Source organism: Paramormyrops kingsleyae, chromosome 18 (assembly GCF_048594095.1).
Source record: "Paramormyrops kingsleyae isolate MSU_618 chromosome 18, PKINGS_0.4, whole genome shotgun sequence".
Classification (NCBI taxonomy): domain Eukaryota; kingdom Metazoa; phylum Chordata; class Actinopteri; order Osteoglossiformes; family Mormyridae; genus Paramormyrops; species Paramormyrops kingsleyae.
This window is the reverse complement of record NC_132814.1, coordinates 8,453,513-8,469,663: the sequence shown is the minus strand read 5'-3', so window position 1 is coordinate 8,469,663 and position 16,151 is coordinate 8,453,513. Positions and strand designations below refer to the sequence as shown.

The following is a 16,151-nucleotide window of genomic DNA, read 5'->3' as shown; positions in this document are numbered from 1 at the left end:
GGAAAATACACAACTTTCAAGTGCAGCAAAACGAAAAAAAACATAAATCGTTCAACATTAACTGGGGAATTACTTAGCACATTAAAATGAAAATAAAATAAAAAGGGGATAATAACTAGATTAATTTCTGACAAAAATAATTAATGCTACGAATGTATGTCTGCTATTGTAACTGTTTTTGCTACCGTTTTGCAACTTATTTTTAGCTAGTTATCAGGATGTAATACCCTGCTGTGTGCTGCCATTCTTTTCAGTCCACTCAACCACAACTTGAGGTAAAAGAAAATCCCGTAAATGGTTGATGAGGCGTCATTTTGCCTATCATTAGCAGGGATGCATCGTCTCTTCTTAAAATGTGCAAAGCAGGGAAAAATAACAGATTTCAAAATTCACACCGGAATGATGCATTGTAGAAGGAACGGGACATGCAGCTACAAAGGAACAACGAGTTGAGGAAGAACATTTTATAATACATTTAGATTAATATTGCCAATCTTATACACAACAATATGTTTATAAATGGCTAGGTTCTGATATTTTAAAGCAAACCATCAAGTCAAGTCAGTTTTATTTATAGAACACATTTAAAACAACAGCAGTTGACCAAATGGTAGAACAATTTTATAGACAGCAAACAGTCAGTAAACCCTGCAAAATTATGAACTGTAGTCTTCACAGACTGTTACTGAATTCTCTTTAATCTGTGTTTTTCCCATAACTGCTTATACGTGACAGCATGAAATTAATGTCGCTTTGCCTGGAACCAGTGTCGTGCCTCAAGGTATGTTTAGGAACCAGTGCAACATGGAGATGAAGACGTGAATGAATGGAATGCTCTTCTCTGCCAGAAATTCAATAATTCTTTTGTTCAATTTCATCAATATAACATAATCATTGTTACATATGTTCATTTAGCAGATGCTTTTATGCAAAGTGAAAGGAGGTCAGTCCTTGGAATAATTTGGGCTTAAGGACCTCCCTCAGGGGCCCAATGGTGAAATCGTCCTGTTAACCACTGGCTCCGAACCAGCAACCTTCTGGTGACAGACACACTGTCATAACTCATCAAGCCGCACATCAAACCCAATTAGTAGTCATTCTTAAATACAACACATTTAGACAGATTTCACTTTCTGTTCCAGTGACATACAATTATTTCTCCAGTTGGTGAATCAAAATAATAATTTTAATTTATTCCAATAGCCTGTTTATGCTAAATATTCTATTTGCTACAGTGGAAAGAAATTATATATGCAATTCATTGACATTGACTTAGGATATTTGTATTGTTGTAGTTTCTGTGCGCAAGTTTTTTTTTTTTTAATAAGACCTGTCGTCAATTTCATATGTATATATTGGAATATATATTTTAATCTTTTGCTATGGTGCTTTCTCCTGACTGTACCTCCTGATTTGCCTGCTCCATCGCTTTCATGTAAACACTCCTATATTTCCCCTTTATGTCCTGCAATAACGACAGAGCCTCTTCATATTCTTTCTTGTTGACGTTCTTCCCTTTAAGAACTTCGTCTGTGAAAAAAAGAATAGGTGATGCATAATACTTTACTTATTTTCTTTAAATACTAAGTCAATAAAAAAAATTTAACTACCCAATTGGACTTCCTGTGTCGTTTTTCTGTCTTTCATCATAATTAGGAAATCTTCAACCCTGTCTTTTTTTATCAGTCTTGTGTTTGCTTCTAGTGGTTTTGCAACCTGTGAAGTAAAATGGGATGTTTTACTTTTAAACTTGTGAGGGCTAGGAATGCATTCCCATCTAGTTTTTATGGTTACAATAAGTGACACCAATATGTTTCACCTTTTTATTTTCTCTGTTTGGCTTTGGAAGGTGGTTGTCATCCACACTGGTATCTCTGTTTACATGAAGATTCCTGAGAGCCTGTTCCAAGGCTCTGGTAGTCTGTTGAATTCCTGTAGTAACAAATAAATGTCGTCATACAAACATGCATTATGTGGCTTCATTGATTTATTCAGTATATGCATATTTTTTCCTCACCTCTTGGCTGAATCATATCAGGGTCGGGTTTTGCATCAAAGAGCATTTCATAGCCTCTGAATTGCTCTGGAAGTGTATGTTCATGTTTTGGTTGATTCACCTCTAACATGTGCTGCATAGGTTCATCATCCACCTGCCACAAGAAAACAACGGACTTGGTGATAATTTTCAGGCAGAAAAATTTAAATATGAGTACTGAAAAATTAATGCTGAGTAGTTTTGTAAAGGTGTATTTTAGTATTCTTTAGTTACATGTTGTACACACACAAACAGACACACACGCACACGAAGAGTCAAAGCTACAATCACCATCAAAGGTACTCCAATTGAGTACTGAGTAAAGGGTTAGTGTGATGTTTCATCTATAAAAATTTCTAACATCCTTGGAGTATTGAGTGTATATTGTTTATATATAAATATATAGTTCTCTGGAACTGTATAAACCTGTGTCATAAAGAATGCTTTTCCATCTTTGTCTTCCACATTTGGCGGAGCTCTGGGTGTCTGATCTGAAGTTTCCAGCATGTGGTCACCCGCTGGATTCACTGTGCCTTCACTTTGAGAAGTGTCTTCCTGATGCTTTGAGGACTGCAGTGGCAAACATTCTCGGGGGAAAGCACTCTTCTCGAATGCGTCTTTGGTTTTTTTTTCAACAACTGACACAATGTCATGTGGAGACGGATTACTGGGAGCCTCGAGGTATAAAGGCAATTTTGGGACCTTTGGGATTTTTGTGGTTATCTGATAATCAAAAAAATGAATATAGCAAGACATCTCAGATAAAATATGGGACGCAGTAAATATATGTTGCATAGTAGTTACATCTTTTTTAAATATTGTGCTTTTCTTTGAGTATCAAGGTCAGTGCTGACAGGTCATTTAAACATCGGAACGTTGCCATATCTTTTTTTTTTTTTTTAGACACAAATGCCTTGCTAGCATTTAATACCTTTCGTTTTGGATTGACTGAGACCATAGTACGTGATTTCATTGGGATTTCCGTCTTCTTGCGCTCTATTTGAATGCCCAGATGGTCCTGAAGAATGCTTGTTAGAATCGGGGGGTCACCTTCAATGCAGAGGAACAAGTTTTAGCAACACTGACAAGCCAACCTGGAGCCTCTCCAGCAAGCAGAAGCACCAACCTGGAAAGGATGCTTGTATACTGCTGGGTAGGCTTCATGAGTCATTTCCTGTATTTTCTGACCCCACTAGATGGTGCTGTCTGTTCAACAAAGGTTTCAAAACATGCCTCTAAGCAAACTGAGAGCACCATCTAGTGGGGTCAAAAAATATCGCAAATGGTTCATGAGCAATAGTTTTGGTCATAACTAGTACACACACTGACACACATTCATTCCCAAGGACAATTCCCCAAACCCTGTGATTTCAGGCTTTAAAAGAAAACTGGAGCAAACCCATGCAAAAAAGGGAGAATAGTAAAACGTCCTCGAGACATGAGACTGGTGAGCTGAATAAGGTGTTTTTGAGCAGGGGAATTTATAATAATTAACACTTTATTGTCCCAATGGGGAAATTGCTTTAATGCTTGCTCTTTGTAAGGTAAGTTTTTTGTGAAGGGCAGCCAGCCATAGTAGCACCCAGGGAGCTGGGGGTTAAGGGCCTTACACAAGGACCTACAGAGGCTGGGTTAGAACCAACAACCTTCTGATTACAGGCACACAGGCTTAGCCCACTGAACCACACGCTACCCCTTTGCAAATTGCGTTGCAGGCTGGCCCTCCAGGACTTGAACTGGGGAACCCTAGACTAAAGCAAATGCCACTGAGCAACCATGCCCCCACCAAGGGACATATATAACATACCCCAATGTATGGATAAATCTTCAGAAACAGGCAATCATTGCATTAAAACGTCGAAGGAGAAAGAGGATCCCAATAAAGATGAAGTAGATTATGACCATACCACTCCTTTGTGTGGTAAGAGGATTTGAATGAATCACCAGCTCACTGAGCAACGGGAAAAGGGCCACAGCTAGCAGAGCTTCTTCCTCTGCAATCTGGAGTTGAAAAATGTATACGGTCATTGCACAGAAGTTACATCTTTTAAAGCCAAACAGCAGCATTCCCATGACAAACCTTGTTGTCAGCCAAGTTCAGGTGCTGTAGTTCTGGAAACGGTATTTGGAGTTCCTGTAGAAGCAAGCATGTTGATCTCAGAGGATTTTATACACAGGTGACAGAAAATCTGCTCTCACATAAAATACAGCTATTGTAAAGTGTGCGTATTCATCAAGGCTCTTGCAGAGAGATATCATACACCAAGACTTACATCAGTACAGCTGTCACCATGTTCTTGTTGAATTAACTTCAAATGAGAATAATCTATATTTGAGAAAAAAGAAGAACTGTGTGTCAAGGGGTATAATCTATGTCAAAATAAATTATATTTAGTTTATATCGTGCTCTCTCGTGAAATACAAACCAGCTTTCTGCACTGACTCACTTTTCAAGCTGGGTGCTCTGTCTTGTGCAGGATGTTTACTATGTTTCTTTGTGAAAAAGTCCATGACCCCAAAGTCTGCTATCTGCTGCAGGTAAGGTACTTTGCTGATATTGTTGCCCTGCAGGTTTAAGTGCCGTAGCCTACAGTTATAAGGGAATAATTTTTAAAAATCACTTAAGGGTACCAATTTCAATAAAACAACACATTCAAGGTTTTAATCTGGGATTTAGTTTTTACATCCATCTCTCTTCCAACCTCTTACCCAATGTAGGGTCATGGTAGGGACTGGACAGGATGCCAGTCCATCACAGGACACAAGACAAGGGACACCCTGGACGGAATGCCAATCCATCACAGGACACAAGACAAGGGACACCCTGGACGGGATGCCAATCCATCACAGGACACAAGACAAGGGACACCCTGGACGGGATGCCAGTCCATCACAGGACACAAGACAGGGGACACCCTGGACAGGATGCCAGTCCATCACAGGACACAAGACAGGGGACACCCTGGACGGGATGCCAGTCCATCACAGGACACAAGACAGGGGACACCCTGGACGGGATGCCAGTCCATCACAGGACACAAGACAGGGGACACCCTGGACGGGATGCCAGTCCATCACAGGACACAAGACAGGGGACACCCTGGACGGGATGCCAGTCCATCACAGGACACAAGACAGGGGACACCCTGGACGGGATGCCAGTCCATCACAGGACACAAGACAGGGGACACCCTGGACGGGATGCCAGTCCATCACAGGATACTGTACATACACAGTCACACACTGTGGGTGATTAGACCCCCTTCAACCCATGAAGTTTGAGGAAACACTAGACACTTAGCCACTATGGATTATGATTTTCCAAGATTTATTAGTCCTTTTTAGTTTTTGGTTGTAATTATTCATTTAGATTAATTAAAACTAAATATTCTTAATAATGAGCAAACTGACCTTTTCAGATTGGCAAGGCTGGTGAAGATTCTTGGAGAAGACAGGCAGTTGTCATCTAACATCAGAACCTCAAGGGCACAAAATCGTCTATCTTGTGCCGATTTCCTGTTTAAGCAGATTTTCTGTCAGCTCTAAAAAGGTTTCTTGATCATCTTTGGACTTTTTGCAATGCATACCCAAGAAATTCTTCCATTCACACAATTTCTATATGGTAATGTCGCAAAACACAGCAAATATTATAACTTATATATAACTGCAAAACATAAATGTAGAGAAACTGTGGTCTGTTTATTTTGTTTTGAAAAGAAAGAGTTCCTGTAATCATAGACAATTTTGCCAGGGGTGCAATTTCACCCCCTACTGGTCAGATAAAAATACTATTTGAACGTATTAAGTTGAACAAATATGCTATACAGTATTTGAAAATGCGCTTTGTGTTTGTTATAATAGTTTATTGCAAATGAATTAAAAAAAATTTAATTCATTTATTTATGTTGATGAATGACTGGTTGGGCTGTCTTATCTTGTACCCCTTGGGAGAAAAGCCTAGAGTCGCCTATGACCATACTGCAGAATTACTGAGCTATATGTAAATCTAACATCTACATTTAACTTTAAATAAACAACAATATTTACAAATGAGAAGACTCTTGGTGTGGAACACTCATGATGTCTGGCAGAGTCAGAAGTTTATTCCCTGTGAGATGAAGAATTTTTAGACAAGGAAGCATACTAATTCCCAAGATATCATCACTTGACAGGCTGTTGTAAGAGAGATCCAACGTCTGTAACAAACAGATATATATATATTTTTTAGTTCAAGGATGTTTTAGTAGTGATGTTGAATAGGACGCAACATCATTAATTATTAATTGCAGGTTTCAACCACAAAAGACTTCATATCATCACCTCCAGATGTGGAAAGTCTCTATCTTTGACAATTATGTTACGTAGGCCGTTTAGTGACAGTTCCAGCTCCCTTAAGATTGGAAACCCACTGAAAGCTTCTGAAACAATAAGAAAACATAATGTTTTGTGATCTTTCAAGTTATTTATATGCTTTTGTCTACAATATGTTCAGTTTTTATTTATACCTAAGTTCAAACGATTGTCAGAAGCATTGATATAAGCAACATTGTCAAATTCCTCCACGTTCTCTAGGTTGACCTGTTTAAAGACAAGAGATAGGAAAGTAAATTATTTATCACTATGGCACGTATATACGTTGTTTCCCAGAATAATAATAATATACTATTTCATAGACATTGTTATCTGTTACTGTTCAGTTTTGCTACTGTACATTTTATTCCCAAAACATAGCTGCTTATTAGTTTCTGACTTGAGTTTGTTAGAAAGAAAATTAGTTCATACCGAGTATAGTTTCTGTCCACTAATGTCAACAGAGCACAGCTCAGAAGGCCTGTCAACACAATGTAATGTCATCTGAAAAACAATTTGTATTAAATTATTGTGATTATTTTACTGTATTTAATTAAAGGTATTAAAATAATAGTTTACTGTGGCTTACAAGAAAATATCCATCTAAAACAGTGCCTCTATTTTCCACTTTGCTGGAACCCAATAATTCAGTACTGTCTGAAAGAGCTAGACGCTCCTCAGCTGTCAAGAGTCCCTGCGATTTTTTCTTCAGTGATCTTCTATATTCATGCTCTAACAAGCTCCTCTGTGCCACAAGCCAGTGACCTGTTCATAAAAAGGACGAAAATCCACCAAGTCAAGGCTGCCTACAGACCCCTACAGACAAAACGAACCTATACATGCAATTATATACAAAACATTTGGTAACACTTTACTTGCGGGACCACAATTTACTTGGTATCTCGGATACTACTCAAGTACAATTTATCATGATCAAATATCGTAACTACATGAAATACATGAACCGTTATGAGTAATGATGAACGAACATGGGATCAGAACATAACTAACACAGCTTCTGGTTAATTGATACTTTATATAACAGTGTATTATGTGTGTATTATGTGTGCCCCCTCAAGTAAAGCGTTACCAAACATTTTTATGAATGATTGCATGCATACCGGATAGACTTAGATGTAGCGCAATGTGGAAAAATAAATACCTGTTTTACGCTGCTTAAACAAAGGTTTTACAGGGAATATACTGGAAGGGGTACGGTCTCCGTTGTCCAGTTTGTAGTGTCCCAGTTTGGCCATCGCTGATTGTAGTAGCGTCACGCTGGGTTACACAGACCCTTCATCGTATGTGTTGCTCAGTGAAATTTAGCATGATCTGAAACACAGAAACGAAATATAATTATGCCAGGGAAGTCTTATTTAAAATTAATTCAATTCATTATAATAACATCATTGCCAGTCCAGGGAAGTCGCCGAAAGGGCTGACAAAATGTCCCATTTGGGTAGCGACCGTTCTTTCTCTTATCAATCCAATCCAAGAACAATCCAAGAACTTGTTAGCAACCTTCGTTACAGTACAACGCGGCGCCTAAGTAACGTATCATAGCAACGCTACGAACACAAAGTGAAACTGGAGCGCATGCAATTCCCAGACACGTCTGAAGAGGCGCTGTTACGCAGCCACTCGTAAGCCAACCACAGTGTCTGTAGTCACAGCGCGTGCAAACGGAAGAATAATGGCGGCGAGGAACGGGAGGACTGGCTTGCTAGACAAAGTAAGACGTTTGTCTTTATTTATTGTTTTTTTTTGGGTGCTTGGTTTAGAAAACTTCACGTTAAAGGTACATTTGCTAGCATGCTTACAGTCATTATGTTATACTTGTAAGACATACCTCATCTTCTATTATAATTTCACGTCAAGCGGTATGAATAGAGGTTTTAAACATATTAATAATCGATTGTAAAAATTATCATTTATAGGGGAATTAAGGATCTCAGAGGTCGTATTTTCTATGCCTATATACGTCTTTTGGAGCACTAGTATTTATCTCCCCAAGACACGTTGAGCTCTGTGCAAACATGGTGTTTTGCGGTTTCCTGTTTGCATTTTACTTTTTCTTTTAAAATATAACATTTTATTCATCCGTGTCACGTTTAATAATCAGGTGAGAAACAAGTAAACTTAAGAGAATAATGCTAAAAAAAAATGCGCGCGTGTGCATTTCTATGTTGGATGTCTTAATGTATCTCATGGAATGAAAGAAGTTACAAGTTACAAGCTTTTAAGTTTATGTCAGTTGAAAATGTATTAATGAAAAAATATTAAAAAGCTGTGTTTTCAGACAAATCTGTATACTGTATGGAAAAACTCACTTCCCCAAATTGCTAATTTTTTTTACATTTCTAAACAATTCAAAGCTTGCAACATTATAGCACTGAGGAACAAATAAATACTGAAAAGTATGAGTGTACCTGTGCAGGTTTGGGATCCATGCACATGTCTGAAAGGTCATGAGTTAAAATCCCATGGCTGATGGGTAATCATATTGCCATTGAGCCCTTGAGCAAGCCTCTTAACTCCAGTTAACCCGGCTCTATGCCGCTCACTTGAATGTTGGACAAAATTGTCTGCCACATAAATAAATAACCCACACGTTTGATCAACCTCTTCTCAGTGGAGAATTGATGAAAAGCCTGTCAAGATAGATAAATGGGACGGAGCTGCTGTGAAGAATTCACTTGATGATGCTGCTAAAAAGGTAAATAACTTTCTCTCAGTCAGTCATGAGGTCCCGCTTCAGTGCCACCTCATGATCATTTTCATTTCGGTCAAAAGCATGTAAATAAATGGGTCTGTCTTTTAACCTGAATTAATTTATCCACTGCAGGTTCTTTTGGACAAATATGGTTACATAGAGAACTTCAACCTGATAGACGGACGGCTCGCCATTTGCACAGTGTCCTGTCTCTTCGCTATCGTAGCACTAGTGTGGGACTATCTTCACCCTTTCCCTGAGTCAAAACCTGTCCTGGCATTCTGTGTGATATCATATCCTTTTTATTCACTGAATTGTGGAACTATTGTGCAATATCTGCTTTAGTACGTCTAAAGTTGATGTTGAAAATGTTTGTCACTTCATCTTATTATCTATTAATCTTTTTAATTATGCAGTAATCCATTTTTTCAGCTAGGTGGGGTCTTTGCTGGCCTTTTTTACTCTTGAAAATCTTACAGGAATAATACCTTTTGAGACTGGTTAATGTCACAGCAGTCTAAAAGGGGATGGTGCTATGACTGTAACGCTGATTACCCTTGCTTCTATGACACTAAACACTAGGTCAATATTAGACGGTGATTGGAGTGTGGGACTTGACTATTGTGGTTGTCTTCCATTTCCTTTTTAGAATTATTGTTACCTTAATTGTTTTCTCACATATTTCATAATGATGGGTATTCTTACCTTGTACACATCTTACAAGGAAAAAAATACTTTTATAGTTGCAATTCAGAAAGATCCAGTAGGCATGGACCCTGGCCACGTCTGGCAGATTTCTTCAAGTCTAAAAAGGTACTACTGCTGGTTTCACTGGGATTCCCTTTTACGTTCAATTTCACAGTCCTGAATAATACTACAGTTGAAGTTTAAAGGAACACTTGCAGAAACATTACCTTTCTGTTGATATTCAGTGTGACTGTGCATTCAAAATACATTTCTTTTGGTGCTCCTCAGGTTTGATGATAGCTACACACTCAGAATCACTTTTACCGATGGGAAAACCAGTCGGAAAAGGGAGATGGAGTTCACAGAGTCTATTGCCAAGTTCTTCGATCAGAATGGGGCATTAGTGAAGGACCAGTTTGAAAAGAGAGTATCGAAACTTCATGACACCCTGGCAGTGGACAAGAAATCCAAGTAGACAACACACAGAATAACTCAGCCCTTTGTGTTACTATTTGTGAGCATAGGCTGAATCCATGTCTGCTGTTCAAGTCTAAGTTGTGTTATCTTCCAGGACTTCTGTAACAGTGGAACATAAGTGGTACGCTTTTGCATCGAGGGGGCGGGTGAGTCAGGCAGGGGATTTCAAATGTCTGCTGTACATGTGCTGGTTCTATGCTGGGCGTCTTACTAGTCAGTTTCATGGGGAGATGCGTCGTGGAATAATTTGGAGTGAAGTACTATTGGCTGCCTGCAGTATGTACTAAATGACATTGTGTGCATGCAGGAGAATTCTGTAGACCAGTGTTTCCCGGTCCACGTTTCTGCTCTCTCCCTGCTCCCAACACATCCATAGTTCCATACTAGGTATTCAGGGTTCTTGATTGGCTGGGAGCTAGGAGGAAGCAAATATGTGGACTGTCTGGGGGTCCCTGAGGACTGGGTCAGGAAACACTGCTGTAGACAATTGGAGACACTCATGCTGCCTCACCCAACTTCCCTAGAATGATCATTTCAGTGGCAGGTTTGTAAGAATATAACAGTGTTCAGGCTACGATAAATTCCAAATCTGCATAAGATAACCGTTTTGGAGTCCTCTCTTTGCCACTTTTCTTGAGTTAGGCTTTGTTTTTGTTGCCATTTAAAATAAGAAATTTGGCCTATAAACATTTCAATTTCCTTTTATTGGGATTTTCCTTTGCACAAGCCTCAGTTAAATTATTTTAGATTTGGAGGGTTACATTGTTTTTATTTTTAAGCTGCTACTTTTAGTCCAGTGTTGAGCATACAAACACAGTTTACCATTTTTTTGTAGTTAGGATTTTTATTTACACGTCAAAAGGTTTGATGGACCAAAAATGAAGGATTGTAACCAATTTGAAATCGGTTTAAATGTAATGGTGTCATAGTTGGCTACATCTATTATGTAGCTCATAATTTGCCTTAATATGACACATTTGTAGCTGACTCCTTTTTCACATAGAAGGTGTTATACTGAACTTAGCGTATGTGTCTCGTTTACTGCAATGGTGCACTGTTTTAGCTGTTAAGCAATTCTGTGTTTTGCTGTTCTTTTGAATGCAGCTCATGGCATTTGATTTAAAAAGGACAAATCAAAATCCATGTGAAAAGGAATGTGGCCAAACAGATGTATATTTCAAATAAATATTACTTATGCAGACTTATTATGTGTGCAGTGTATTTGCATATGTACAGTGGTGGAATTTAAAAACACTCCAAAATGAATTAAATGCAAATTATTTACATAATTAGCAGATGCTTTTGCCACGTACCAGCTAGACAAACGGCACACTGCGATTAAGTGGTATTAAAACTACACTTTACCGTATTTGTCGCATTTAAATTTGAAGTTATGAGCAAATACTAAATATTCTAGCAAATTTTGAATATATGATGGAGGGAAGTAGACTTTCAAAGCTTTCAAAAACATACTACATTTCTTTGGCTATATGTAAAACAATCTGCAGCGTTGGTGTACCCCCCAATAATCAAAACCAGCAAATGCAACCCCCTGGAACTCCAAAAATGAGTTTAGACCTCAAGCCCCACAATGCTCAACCAAAAGTTACCCCCTTGTATACGACTAACTTGATTCTTAGTTTTGCAGAATGGGCGCTTTATATCATATAAGAAAGTGGGAGACTTGTAGATAATACCCAGCAATCTTTAAAAAAAAACACGCATACGTGGTATGCATCTTAAATGAAAAGCAGACTCGAAATTGCACTTGTGATTTACCGTCGCATTCTAGCGTACAGACGTTTGCTGAACTTGGGACTTCAGATTTACCCGGAAGGCGATTGCTTTGCAGCATAACTGGCAAAGCACGAATTAAAGCAGGCCATATTGTTTTTATGGCAAAGATATGTGCCGGTAGAAATTTAAGAACTTTGCAACAGTCAAGGTAAGCTTATGAGCGATTATTTATTTTTTAGGTTGCACAGCTGATTTAGCTGTAGACATTCAAATTTACGCAATGCTTGCAAAATCGCGCTGCAGACACTATAACCCGGTGTTTTATTTTCTACAGAATATTAACATTAAGTAGCCTACAAAGACCTATCTTATTTACTGACCCTTCTAGGTATATCATCCAAGTTATGGGTGACGCGACACCGAAAGCGCCTCCGGCGAAAACGGTGCTTTTCCAGCAGCAGCGGCCCGGCGGACTGACGTACAGGATCCCGTCTCTGACCTACATAAAGGACGGGGATGAGCGCATCCTCCTAGCCATTGCGGAAAAGCGGTCCACTCCATGTGACACCGACGCAGAAATCCTGGTCATGCGAAAAGGGAAGTTGCATTTAAACGGAACGGCAGAGGTAACGGTCTGTCTCTTCCTATAAATTGCATGTATTGTAAGCAACTAAAATTCATTGTTAAAAAGGGGGTAAGCATAGGCGTCAATTATGGGGAGATTGTATCCTCCTCAATAATTCAAACCAGCCAATACAACCTCCCTTTTTTTAATTCTTTCACGCTCTCGCTCGCTCCGGTATTAAGCAGAGCATGCCGGGAAGGATATCTAGAAAGTTCGTAGCAACCCCCTTACGCAGCAAAATAGACTCACCTCGCTGACCTCATCATTAGGGAAACCCCCCGTGCACATAGAACAGTGTGAAATTTTCATGGCATGAACTGAACTGAGTGCTGCAATGGCAGCCCTCTATCCTTATGGTTCTCTGATGTTTATGTTATCAAAATAGTTTTCATCTAATACTAACGTTATTGAACAACCACACAGCACAAATCACACCTCCAAGACAAACTAGAACTGCCAAACTAAAAAGTATAACATCCTTTTTTTCCTCTCTTGCTCCACGTTTAAAAATAAAAACCTGTTGCGATTAATAAAAACGTACATACTTTTGTATGTTAAATTGAGTTATACCGGGCAATTTGAGTAACCCTAATGCTGCGGAATGTTTTTTCAGTGGTCATCCATTCGGGAACTGAGTTCAGCGAGCCTGCCGAAGCATCGCACCATGAACCCCTGCGTAGTACGTGAAAAAATATCGGAAACTCTCTTCCTTTTTTTTATTTGCATTCCGAAGAATGTATCAGAAACCCAACAGATATGCAGAGGTAAAAATGCAGCCAGGCTCTGCTATATATCCAGCACAGACAAGGGGGAGAACTGGAGTAAAGTAACAGACTTGACAGAGAGTGTGATTGGAAGACAGATTCACAGGTGGGCAACTTTTGCTGTTGGACCAGGACACGGCCTACAGCTTCTGAGTAGCGGCAAATTGATTGTGCCTGCGTACGTTTACTACATCCACTGCAAGTGCTGCTGCTATCCTTGCCCAAAATATATAAGGCCACATGCCTTTTATTTCTACAGTGAAGACAGAGGTGAGACTTGGCATATCAGCAAGCCTGTGAAGAAGAACTCTGCAGAGTGTGAAGTCGCCGAGATCATTGATGGCAGCGCCAATAGCCATGTGTATTGTAATGCCCGCAGTTCAAAGGGTCACAGAGTGGAGGCTGTTGGAGAGAGCGACAGGGCTGACTTTGACAGGTGCAATTCGGCACGGGCACTTGTGGAACAGCACCACGGGTGTCAAGGTAGCGTGATTGGGTTCCCTGCACCGAACACGGACCAAGGCGGCGATATGCAGACATGGCTGCTGTTTTCTCACCCCACCAACTGCAAGAAGAGAAAGGACTTGGGTGTGTATGTGAACAGGAAGCCACTTTGCCCGTCTGACTGGCAGAAGCCCTGGATCATCTGTCCTGGCCCCAGTGCTTACTCTGACTTGACCTACTGTGCAGATTTGGGATTATTTGCCTGTTTGCTAGAATGTGGCCAGAAGCATGAGAATGAGCAGATTGCTTTCGTAAGTTTCCCACTTCATGATGTGTTGGAGGCAACTGATAACTAACCTACAGGTATAACTAACCTACAGGTATAACTAACCTACAGGTATAACAACTAACCTACAGGTATAACTAACCTACAGGTATAACTAACCTACAGGTATAACTAACCTATGGATCATGGCTTTTAAGGATTTCAGTAATTTTATGCCCACTTGACCCTGACCAGGATAAATGTATGTATATGTATGTTTGGATGTGTCTAGTTTAACTTTTAGGGTCCACAAGCAGAATTATTAGTGAAATACTGGATAAACTACAAAGTTAATTGGCTTTGCTGTGTTATGAATATTATGCAACTTGGAAGTAATAGGACAGGATACCAGATCACTGTATTTTAAGCTATAATGTACTGTACCAGTTTGAGTGCACTCACTGGAAACGTTTTCATAATATTTTTCTGTAAAAACTAGAAATTGAAAAAACACATTAAAACAAACATGCAGCACCAGAGCAGTCTTCAAGAAAATTGAAAATTGCATTTAAATCTCCCAAAATAGTCACTGTTTACCTAGATAACTGTTTTCATCCTATTTATCCCATACAAGTTGGGTTTTGATTCAGGTCTGGAAACTAGGCAGACCAGGTCATTAGTCTGGAGTTCTCTCACTTTCTGTCTTCCCCAGATATCTTTTATGCATTTTTGAAGTGTGGTTTGGTCGCTATCTTGTTGAAGAACGAATGATTGCCCATTATCTATCTGTAATAATGTTATGATAGCCATCCTGAATAAGAAAAACATGGAGTAAAGATCATCAATCTATCACCAGCAAAGCAACCCAGGACCAAGACATTCCCTCCACACGTGACAATGTCATGCCTTTAACCATGGTAGCTGGATCCAAATATTTCAAAGTTTAACTCATTATTCCATAAGATCAAGTACCACATCTGTTAGTAGACAAGTTTAACCCATAAATATACAGTTGACTGTTTAAAGCATAAATAATTATGGTTTCACTCTTCCTGTATTTTGAACATACATTTTTTTTTCCCCAAGTAAAAAATAATGGAAATGTTCAGGATTATGAAATTAAATTTTAATATTCATTTATAAAAATAGTGGATTGACCCAATGGTATAGCTTTTAAAATATTAGATGTCATCGAATAACTAATATCACAGGACTTTGCGGAAAAAACACTGTTCAGTAATTTTCCCCCAAAGTCATGTGATCTGCATGTCAGACTTGAATCCTGGCAGAGCTGCTGATCTGAAGCGCTTTTCAGACTTAACAGCTATTTAGTGTTTTGTTGACCCAATCCCAAACATGTAAAGATCCATCTGTACCAGCTGAAAGTAAAGTCCTAGGTCTCCAAGGATGCCATGAGTGAGTTGTGACAATAGTAGGATTGAATTCACTTTCAGGACCAGTGGACATTATGTGACCTTTATGCACAAACAGCGACTGGGGTTCTGTTAATTCTGGCCTCCAAGCTGTGATGTCATAGATATGTACCATTCCACCAAAACCTGAAAAAAAAAAAAAAGTTAATGTTTAAAAGATTAATCTAGGCTTTTTCACATTGTATTACTTTCTTTAAATCTTGACATATTAAACAACTTTTTTCATATATTCTTGTGGCACATTTTAGACAGAATTTAGTTCAAATTCATTAATGCTTGTAAGAATGACAAGATGCCTACCTGAAACTGCAAGACAATTGTCCAAAGCTGGGGCCCAAGTGACATTGAGGAAGTCACAGCCAGCATCTCCATGTGGGATATTCAGCTGCGCTCGACAGATGGGACTTTTCAGATTTCTTAGGTCTGACACAATCGCCCGAGAGGCAGAAGAAAGGCGCACCACAGTGCAAACAGCAGGATCTGACGGCAAGGTGTCTTTTCTCAAATCCATGCACCAGTAGGATCCATCCGGCTCTCCAACGGGATTCCGCCGAAAAGCTGAAGCATCCCGGATGTCACCAACCCACAAGTCACCACTGCTCGTGCAGACCAAGAACACAT

The 16,151-nt window shown here is 39.3% G+C and overlaps 3 protein-coding genes across 5 annotated transcripts; 2 read left to right on the top strand and 1 right to left on the bottom strand.

Moving 5' to 3' along the window:
- Positions 1-39: 39 nt before the first annotated feature.
- Positions 40-9,024, bottom strand: xrra1 (X-ray radiation resistance associated 1). Of its 2 annotated transcripts, XM_023800492.2 has the most exons (19): positions 7,853-9,024; positions 7,548-7,717; positions 6,975-7,150; positions 6,818-6,889; positions 6,541-6,613; positions 6,356-6,453; positions 6,083-6,231; positions 5,447-5,551; positions 4,483-4,622; positions 4,309-4,361; positions 4,116-4,169; positions 3,943-4,036; positions 2,967-3,085; positions 2,462-2,758; positions 2,018-2,150; positions 1,820-1,932; positions 1,611-1,716; positions 1,406-1,530; positions 44-431 (listed from the first exon to the last, which is right to left on the bottom strand). In XM_023800492.2, the coding sequence occupies exons 2-19, from the start codon at positions 7,639-7,641 to the stop codon at positions 390-392; spliced, it is 2,043 nt and encodes a 680-aa protein (XP_023656260.1). In that variant the 5' UTR covers positions 7,642-7,717; positions 7,853-9,024; the 3' UTR covers positions 44-389. The 2 variants fall into 2 exon arrangements, with proteins under 2 accessions (XP_023656261.1, XP_023656260.1); XM_023800493.2 differs by lacking the exons at positions 7,548-7,717; positions 7,853-9,024 and having other exon boundaries at positions 40-431; positions 6,818-6,866; positions 6,975-7,101.
- Positions 7,988-11,467, top strand: LOC111837989 (signal peptidase complex subunit 2). The gene is made up of 5 exons (XM_072702409.1): positions 7,988-8,117; positions 9,018-9,101; positions 9,231-9,395; positions 9,781-9,911; positions 10,074-11,467. Exons 1-5 carry the CDS (start codon positions 8,079-8,081, stop codon positions 10,258-10,260), a joined length of 606 nt encoding a protein of 201 aa, XP_072558510.1. The 5' UTR covers positions 7,988-8,078; the 3' UTR covers positions 10,261-11,467.
- Positions 11,468-11,916: 449 nt separating this feature from the next.
- On the top strand, positions 11,917-14,634 carry LOC111837987 (sialidase-3). Of its 2 annotated transcripts, XM_023800499.2 has the most exons (4): positions 11,917-12,207; positions 12,388-12,625; positions 13,238-13,494; positions 13,648-14,634. In XM_023800499.2, the coding sequence occupies exons 1-4, from the start codon at positions 12,158-12,160 to the stop codon at positions 14,186-14,188; spliced, it is 1,086 nt and encodes a 361-aa protein (XP_023656267.1). In that variant the 5' UTR covers positions 11,917-12,157; the 3' UTR covers positions 14,189-14,634. The 2 variants fall into 2 exon arrangements, with proteins under 2 accessions (XP_023656267.1, XP_023656265.1); XM_023800497.2 differs by having other exon boundaries at positions 11,918-12,207; positions 13,238-14,634.
- The last annotated feature ends 1,517 nt before the right edge of the window (positions 14,635-16,151 follow it).